This window comes from Neopsephotus bourkii, unplaced genomic scaffold (assembly GCF_033783945.1).
Source record: "Neopsephotus bourkii isolate Nb327-2 ecotype Australia unplaced genomic scaffold, CSIRO-AGI_Nbou_v1 NB_359, whole genome shotgun sequence".
Taxonomy (NCBI): Eukaryota; Metazoa; Chordata; class Aves; order Psittaciformes; family Psittacidae; genus Neopsephotus; species Neopsephotus bourkii.
The window spans coordinates 142,542-151,955 of record NW_026900865.1 but is presented as its reverse complement, the minus strand read 5'-3'; the positions used below and the strand labels follow the sequence as shown (position 1 = coordinate 151,955).

At 44.1% G+C, this 9,414-nt stretch overlaps 1 protein-coding gene across 1 annotated transcript; it reads right to left on the bottom strand.

The window, feature by feature from the left end:
* Positions 1–3,962: 3,962 nt before the first annotated feature.
* On the bottom strand, positions 3,963–8,980 carry LLPH (LLP homolog, long-term synaptic facilitation factor). Its single transcript, XM_061348485.1, has 2 exons — positions 8,763–8,980; positions 3,963–4,177 (listed from the first exon to the last, which is right to left on the bottom strand). Exons 1-2 carry the CDS (start codon positions 8,944–8,946, stop codon positions 4,014–4,016), a joined length of 348 nt encoding a protein of 115 aa, XP_061204469.1. The 5' UTR covers positions 8,947–8,980; the 3' UTR covers positions 3,963–4,013.
* Positions 8,981–9,414: the final 434 nt, after the last annotated feature.

Genomic DNA, 9,414 nt, shown 5'->3' with positions numbered 1-9,414 from the left:
AGGTCAGACATTCATCTTCCATCAAATTCACCCGAACTCATGTTTTTGGGCTGCAAGAGGAAAGGGTAGCACGGTAGGAACAGATACACAGCATAAAGCCGTTGTATAGATAAAGGAGAGGTACCTTTGGTTTTGTTGTTCTGGGTTTTAAATCCTGTGACCATGTATCAGAGGAGCACTCTGCATCAGGTGGCTATGGCATTCTTCCTCCAACGCCAGACATCCCAAACCAGATTCAGTGTACTGTAGAACTGCAACATGGGCTGCAGATAAACCCAAAGATAAAGCAAACTGAAAGAAGCCCTAAAAACTTATGTACACCAGTGAAGCCTGTGTTGTCAGAGGGTTAGAGGAAAACTTAACGTGGACTGTAAGAACGCTGGCTTAACTCATTCCAACATCATACCCTCCAGTGTAAAACCCACTATTCAATGCCTTTGCTTGACCTCATCTCCAGATCCTCTCCCCTGTCTGCAAAACACTGCACTGTATGGTGGCTGTGCTGCTAGAGCCACAGCAGAGAAGGTGGCACGGGATGTCAGGGCTTAAGCAAGGAACTGTTTCACACAACCCTGCCTTCACCAGCTATTTGTTCCCAGTCTTGCATTGCCTCCTGCTGACGATGCTTTTTTTGTGCAGTAAGGCTGTAAACTGATCCAGATTAAAAATATGGGGGGAAATAGGAGTATTTTTTATGTACAGGATAGATTAGATAGAATTTTAATGTACAGGATAGATTAGATAGAATTTTAATGTACAGGATAGATCAGTTCCCCCAGTCACTTGACTACGTAACACAGAAAAGGTGGAACTCTGCTCTGGTACCAGAAAACCCCAGCCCATGAACTGCATTATCACCACCACCAGTTATTTTAGGGACTTGAAATAACTCGGTTTAAAACCAAGACCTGCACACTGTGCCTTCTGCCAACAATCTGCAGGACATTTAGCAACTTGCTAAGGCAATTTTTATACTGTCTACATACACATTTTATACACATACACTTCAATCAAATGGCAGCATGCACATCTTTCAGTTCTGACGTTAATGCTTGTAGTTTAAAGCACCCCATATGATTTCCCCTACCTTTTGCAGGTCCATGAACTGCAGCTACCACAGCACTTTGCAGGTAGGTGGCAGCTGCAGTCATAGGAAAGTTCAACAAAGCAGTTTTGCAATAGCACAGTTGTTCAGAAGCCAACCCCAACTCTGACACCACTCTGTTAGAATGCTGCTTAGAGACAGCTTGTTTCACAAGTCCCTCTAAAGACTTTAAAACACGTATTTCAGCCAAAACCTGTTTTATTTTCTAGAGAAACACTATTTTTTTCAGTAGCTGATCAAACAGAACATGTTTCAGACTCAGTGGTGTAAATCAAACACCCACTGACAACTAAAAATGTGGTATTCATATCAAAAACATACAGCTGCTGAAGGACATCCCAAATACAAAACCACAGCAGCCACATGCAGTACACCTCAAATCCTAGCAGGTGAAATTTCCCTGCTGCATCTGTGACTCCACCTGCGAGGTTACATCCATGCTGCACATTAACCAGGTTCCCACTGCTTGTCTACAATGGAGCCTCCCAACCAGATGACAGATCCCACTCAATCACCCTCTCAGTGTACTTCCCAGCTCACAGAGCACTCTGCAACACTGCACACCGGTACTAAACTAAGGCCTACCTCTCAGTAAAGACTGGGGTTTATTCCTTTCTTATTCTCTGTTTCAGCTCAAAAATCAAACAGGATATCTTAAAATATCTGTAGTTTAAGTGAACCTGTTTGACTTTATCCTGGACACCATAAAGGAAGTACCTCACACAGTCAGTATTATTTCAGCTGGTAGGAAGTTAACTGCTAAATAAAACAGCAGTGCAGCATCTGCTGTCTCCCACTTGAGAGTCAAACCTTAAATCTGGTCACAAAAGCAGTAAGTTTGTGCAGCCAAGCTCAAAGTCATAAAAGCAGAAATGAGAGTGTTCAGTTGTGAAGGCAATTTTCTCTCTGTGAGAAAGGGGCAGACGGAGAACTGGAACAGCTCTGGAGAGGAGTGGGTAAGGCAAGTACAGTGGTGGCAGCCTCAGTCAAGATGAGAGTATGGCTGTGTACCTGAAGAATGAAGATAAACTGCCTCTGAAGCAGTACAGTTACATGGGACAACTTTCCCAGCAGGAAACCCAGTCTGTTTCCCCACCAGGAGGTGCATGATTTACTGATTTACAAACGAGCACGTCAAATATAGCACTGTGCTTATCCCATACAAAAAAAAACCCAAATCAGGAGTGTTTAAACCCAAGCAGCTTGTCTCTACAACTCTCCAAAGCACACCCTAAGCAAAATACAGCCTACATCCTTAAAACAGTAAAGAAATACAAACTGACCATTCAATTTCTGGATAAACACTATAGGATAAACCTTAAATAAAACTTTCCTCTGTGTTTATAAATTTTAAAGCAGCACTAATCTAAATGCTAACATATTTGATACCAAAATCTAGACCCATCTATTTAATAAAAAATTGAGACTGGAATCTGGTTTTTAGCAGGTTATTATCAACTTAATGGAAATATCTTTAAAATACAAAGTTATTAATCGTATATAATTTGGTAAACTTTGACCTATGCATCTTACCAAGTGTCATTAACTGTCAACACATACGAGAAAACAGAAGATGCATTGGCATTTCCTCCAACAAACTGTAGTTCTTTACCTGAGGAACAGAATACTTTTCTCCTAACGAAAATAATACTAAAAACCTCACTTTATTTTTCCCCGAAAAACTAGATTTTCTATTCAGGATGAGTTGTTCTTGGTGGATTTTAGCATAGTATAAGCTAATGTGATTACTTTAAAAGCAATATATCCCATTTCATGTGCCCAAGTTACCACAACAGGCACGTATCACAGTTTGTGGTCCATTACAGAGCAGGGATTCCCCCTTGGGTGAAGCTGGACACAGGTTATGCTCTGCACTGACGAATGGTACTTCAACAGGCAACATCCTGCAGGACTGGTACTGTAATTGTTTCCATCCTTGAAATGAGAGGCATTTAAAAAACACAAGCTTTCAGGGCAACTAATTCTTGCATCTGTCATCACATGTTATTGCTGAGTAATATGCAACCAACTGTAGCTAATCACATATAAATGGCATGTGTTACGCCACCATGCAGTATTTCACCCTGTGCCCACGTTGTAAAACATGACAGACAAGTACCATTTTAGGAGGAAAGAAAGGCTACTGAAAATGCATCTGGAAAAGAAAATTCTCATTTATTTTACTAAAACCTGGAAAAGATCTTAAATAAAAACTATTTTATTTCCAATCTGTGCATTTGCATTCCCTCGCATTAATGTTTTTACTTTCAGTTATTTAGTTCCTACAATATTTCAGTTGCAGACAGCAGCAAAATACTTCTTTGTCCCAACAACCTTCTCTTTGCGAGCTGAAGTCAGTAAAAAGACAAAGTGTCAGCTAACAGAAGTTTCACAAACCCTTGGAGTTGGTTTCAGTGCATAATCTCTTTCAAATTACATGTCAAAAGCCCATTTTCATTAAACACCAGATGTTAAAAGCAACACAACTGCACAACAAAAGTGATTTTACAGAAGAATTTAAAGGATATGGCGACTTTACACAATCCTTTGGTTGAATTTGCTAAAAGATAAGTTACATTGACAAAGACCACAGTATAAAAAACATGTACAGCTTTATTATTTTTAGGGTTTCCTTTAGCATTTTCAACACTTACAATATAAAAGATGAAGACCCTTCCCCCTCAACAAAACAGATCACAACAGACAGGCTATTCAAAGGCACTCAGCTTGATTTGTTAGACACCACCAGCAGTTGATACTGCTGCCATCACTTTCTGGCCCAACAGTCTCTTAAAACACTCATGCAACACAATGTATTATATCTGGTGGCCAAGCACAAAAATATAATGTATTTTGGGGGAAAATTATTTTGCAAGTAAAATATCCATGATCTTACAAAACTCCAATTTTACCAGACTAGGCCTTTGGCCAATTTTGACTTTTTTTTCCCCTTAATACGCTGTGCCTTCAGCTTCTTTCTCTGCCTGGAATTCATCCATATTGGGTACTGTCCATGCTGGTCTAGAAGAGTTTTTTTGTTCCGTTTATTATCTACGTCCATTTTGCAGTCACCTGAAAAAAAATAAAAGTTATTTGAGTGAAATGAGTAAAATACATGAATCAGCTTGCTATTTTGTTACCAGATTTCCCAAAACAATGAAAACATATCTCCACACAACAGTATCTGTATGGAAAAAGCTGAAAGCTTTACACTCTGAAAGCAGTTTCCAAACCAGTACAACTGCAACCCAGGAACTTCAACAGCTGATAGGAAATATGCAGGATGTTCCCTCAAGGCCCATGTCTGGAAAAAGCACCTTGTACTTTCAGTCTGCCATCTGCTCCAGTACCATGTATAAAAACACTGTGTGTGGTCTCCATCAAAAGCTGCAACCAAACCGGAAGCTATAGGCTTACTGAAACATATGCACAGTTAAATACTTTTTATGATGTAATGTTAAATTAATTTGAGTGCAAGACAAAGAGACAGGTAACGATAAAATGAAAGGAAAAGCTAAAATACAGTGATGGTATAAAGCACAAGGGAGACAGTGATGCTGTGTTTGCCTCGAGAAGTCAGCACAAGGTCAAGTCTAAGATATTTAGAGACAGAAATAAAGGATTAACTCAACATGCCCCAGCAGTGTGTGCTCACAGACCAGAAAGCCAACCATATCCTGGGCTGCATCAAAAGGAGCGTGACCAGCAGGTCCAAGGAGGTGATCCTGTCCCTTTACTCTGCTCTTGTGAGACCTCACCTGAGAGTATTATGTGCTGCTCTGGGGCCCCCAACATAAGATGACATGGACCTCAAGTGAGTCCAGAGGGCACAAAGATCATCAGAAGGCTGGAGCACCTCTCCTATGAAGACAAGCTGAGAGCTGGGGTTATTCAGCCTGGAGAAGAGAAGGCTCCAGGGAGATCTTAAAGCAGCATTCCAGTTCCTAAAAGGGGCCCACAAGAAACCTGAAGAGGGACTTTTTACATGGGCATCTAGTGATAAGACAAGAAAGAGTGCCTCTAAACTGAAAGAGGGTAGTTAGATTAGATATCAGGAAGAAATTCTTCACCTTGAGGGTGGCGAGACACTGGAACAGGGTTGTCTATAGAGAAGCTGTGGCTGTCCCCATCCCTGGAAGCGTTCAAGGCCAGGCTGGATGGGGCTTTGAGCAACCTGGTCTGGTGGAATGTGTCTCTTCCCATAATAGGGAGGCTGGATCTAGGCGATCTTTAAGGTCCCTTCCAACACAAACCATGCTATGATTAATCTCTAGGACCAGAAGACTGCTGGTGACATGGTCATGCTCAAGAACAGTGCCCCCAGTTAGGTGACACCACATGAATGCCATGTATCATTCCATGTACAACTCTAAAGGCTTTATCACGAGTTTTATAAACAGGACAAAAAAGACTTTATCTTGTGCCTGTCTGAAGTTGGTTAACAAAAAGTCCATGTGCAGCTTCACTAGTTGAAGCATGCCGACAGTCTACCTGATGGGCAGCACAAGTCTGTGCTTAGGGAACCCTGAAGCTGAGATACAAATGCAGTCAGCAAAGAATCAGCACATGGGCCTACTGGTGCAACCGAAGGCTGATCCAGCATGGGACAGGCAGCACAAAAAGCCCTAGCTCCAGAAACCTCCTGAGACATCAGAGAAACACATGAGAGTTTCTTAACAGCAACCATTTCCAAATGTCATAGGAGAGATGGCCTCCAACAACAAAATACAAGAAACCTACCACCCCAATAAAACCAGCTCTACGTAACTAATCTTCTTCGCTGATTCTTGTCCTGTCATAGGACCGAGGCTCAACTGTTAACACAAATCCTGACTGCAAAGAAGCACACCCACAGTAAGTGTCAGCTCCAACACAGACTACATGAAGAAATACCTCTGGACAAAAAGTACCTGCTGCTCACGCAGCACAATGTTTTCATCATACTTTGCAATCTCAAGGATGCTACGGGATTGGCAATAGGAAGAAACCTATTGAACAGAAGTGGTGCAAGAACACGAAGAAAACCTGCCAAAAGGCTTAAAGACAAAGAAAATGGCCAAGAAAAAACCCAAAAGTTGTAGGTTATCCAAGCACACTCAATAGATATCATTATAATGACAAAAATCTGTGCCTGCCCACAAAGTTTGAAAAACCATTTCTGACCAAAGGCCATCCAGATCTTTTTTTTTTTTCTAACAACAAAAAATGGAATTATTTCACAAGACAAGAAAATGTCCCTAATGTACACCTATATATTTTCTTGGGCTGGAAAATTATCTACCTGTCTACGGAAAGTGCATATTCTGAATGACCAGCAGGTTGAAGGAGGTGATCCTGCCCCTTTATTCTGCTCTCATGAGACCTCACTTGGAGTATTGTGTGCAGTTCTGCTGTCCTCAACATAAAAAGGACATGGAACTGTTGGAACAAGTCCAGAGGAGGCCACGAGGATGATCAGGGGCTGGAGCACCTCCTGTATGAAGACAGGCTGGGAAAGTTGGGGCTGTTCATCCTGGAGAAGAGAAGGCTGCGTGGAGACCTCATAGCAGCCTTCCAGTATCTGAAGGGGGCCTATAGGGATGCTGGGGAGGGACTCTTCATTAGGGACTGTAGTGATAGGACAAGGGGTAATGGGTTAAAACTTAAACAGGGGAAGTTTAGATTGGATATAAGGAGGAAATTCTTTCCTGTTAGGGTGGTGAGGCACTGGAATGGGTTGCCCAGGGAGGTTGTGAATGCTCCATCCCTGGCAGTGTTCAAGGCCAGGTTGGACGAGGCCTCGGGTGAGATGGTTTAGAGCGAGGTGTCCCTGCCCATGGCAGGGGGGTTGGAACTGCATGATCTTAAGGTCCTTTCCAACCCTAACTATTCTATGATTCTATGAAGCTATCATCTACTTCAGTCCTTACAACTATGTAAACTCCCCTGCACAGACAGCTGGTGCTGAAAAGTCCTCTCAAAGAAGACACTAATTTTCACAAAACTTGTCGATGCTTTGTGAAATACATGTATTCTTAGGTATGTCTGAGGCTCCTATCTCTCTGCAAAGGGCAAGTGAAATTGGCCACTTGTAGAAAAGTTGCCAGCAGAGTTGGAAGGGGGTGCAGGAATGACAGCCAGCCAGGCATTTGCTTCAGAAGCTACGTTTAAGACAACACTGTTTCCTACAGCTCCAGCATCAGAAGGCTGACGATGTTTCAAAACATTCTGGGAAGTCAATTCTAATAATCCCATAAAGAACAACGTTTACATCTGGCACACAAATCAGAACCATGGATAAAACTACAAATCATACTCCAAGCCACCCTTCACTGGAAGAGTATCTTTATATAGCATTCTATTTCCATTTTCAATGTAGTTCAGAGGGTCTGCTATTCAACCTCACACCACCTGGTTTTCCTAATTCCAGAAGCACTGACAAAACTGGCTGTGTGACTGACAGTGATTACTAGCATTATTCTATATCCCCACTGTGATCTCCCAAGAGCCTTCTGCATGCCACATAAAAAGCTCGTATCTGCAATATCCTAACAGCTTAAGTGGCAAAAACTGGAGAAGCAAAATGTACTATGATTTAGTCTGGATTGTAGTTTTGGAAAGAGAATGTGTCCTTCTGACTCCTGACCAGTACATACCCACTTAAAACCTTTGTTTCCACTTCCTGGGTCACTTCCTTCACAGATTAAATCCTACCCACAGACCATAGAGGAAGGTGGCAGCACCTATAGACAGCTAACAATACTGGTTCCTGCACCATGTACAGTGCAGCATTCATGAGCATACAAAATCAAGGTCCTTGCTACACCTACCTTGAAACAGTACATTTAAAAAAGGGGGAGGAAGGAAATCACCCTATTAATGATAAAATATCCACAAAATTACATTATATTTAGGTCCAACTTTTACAGAATCATAGAATAGTTAGGGTTGGAAAGGAACTTAAGATCACCAAGTTCCAACCCCCCTGCCATGGGCAGGGACACCTTGTTCTAAACCATATAACCCAAGGCCTCATCCAGCCTGGCCTTGAACACTGCCAGGGATGGAGCAGTCACAACTTCCTTGGGCAACCCATTCCAGTGCCTCACCACCCTAACAGGAAAGAATTTCTTCTCTATATCCAATCTCTTATATGTTTAATGTCCTCCTTAAACTAGGAGGGAATTAATACCCTATCTCCACTTTAACAGCAAATACAATGCTGTAATTAGAACAGCTTCTAAGCTGTCTCCACAAAGAAACGACTCTTGATAAGAAACTACATACTTTAAATCACATTAATAAGCTTGTTCCATAAGCGACTGGATGCACACAGAAGCCAGTACCGCAAAGTGACCAGATTCAATGATTTAAACAGCATCTTATGGCCGTAAAAGATAACGATTTGGTCTTCCAACTCAGCAATCTCAACCTGCGCTAACCGCACGCACTATCACGACAGTGACAGTCACAGGAGCAAGGACAAGCAGTAACGCAGGACGCCGCGACACGTGGATGACCGCAACACGAAACACCCCGTGGGACACCGAAAACCACGCGAGAAACGGTGCGGGAAGAGGCGGGGCCGGCCTGGTTCAGCCCCGGGCCCGCTCAGCTCCCGCCGCGGCCTGTTCCGGTTGGCACCGGGGCCCTCCCCGCGGCTGAGAGCCCAACTCACCGCCCGGCGGCTCGAGGGCCTTCTGGGGCGGCACCACAGTCGCCACCTCCTTGACCTCCTCCATGAGGACATCAGCGTTGGTTCCCAGGATCTTTTTCAGCCTCTCCAGCTCCTTGGGCGCGTTCTTCTTCCTCTTCTCCGCCCGCATCTTCCTCCTCCATTTGCTCCTCAGGCTCTTTGCCATGGCCTGAGGGGGGGGAAGAGGGACACGGTGAGGGAGGGCGGTCAGAAGCCGTTAAGGCGGCGCATGCGCCACTCGCTCTGCTCACCGGGCACACGACCCCCGCTCACCCCGGCGCCGCACTAGGCCTGCCCTCCGCGCCCCCGGTACGTTACGCCCCGTGCCCGCGCATGCGCGTTCTCGCCGCATAAGCCCCGCCCACTCAGCGCGGTCCTGCAGGCTCTACCGTAATGCTCCGAGCAAGCGCGCAGCCGCCGCTCCGGCCCCGCTGGGCAGCACTGCGGGGATGGGTGTTAAACACACACGTGCTGCTAAGGGGAATGGTGCGGTTTTGTTCGTAGCTGTTGCCACGCGTTTCTTAATGAAACCCCGGCAGAGGGGAGAAGCCCTCATGCTTGCCCAAAGCAATCTGCAGCTGTGCTTCAGGGGAGCACCTCCCGTATGAAGACAGGCTGAGAAAGTTGGGGCTGT

Bases quoted from the DNA above. Each gene is read 5' to 3' on its own strand.
- LLPH (XM_061348485.1), bottom strand. From the start codon at position 8,946: ATGGCAAAGAGCCTGAGGAGCAAATGGAGGAGGAAGATGCGGGCGGAG. The intron at 4,178-8,762 runs GTGAGTTGGGCT...ATTTTTTTTCAG, and splicing joins GGCCCTCGAGCCGCCGGGCG to GTGACTGCAAAATGGACGTA.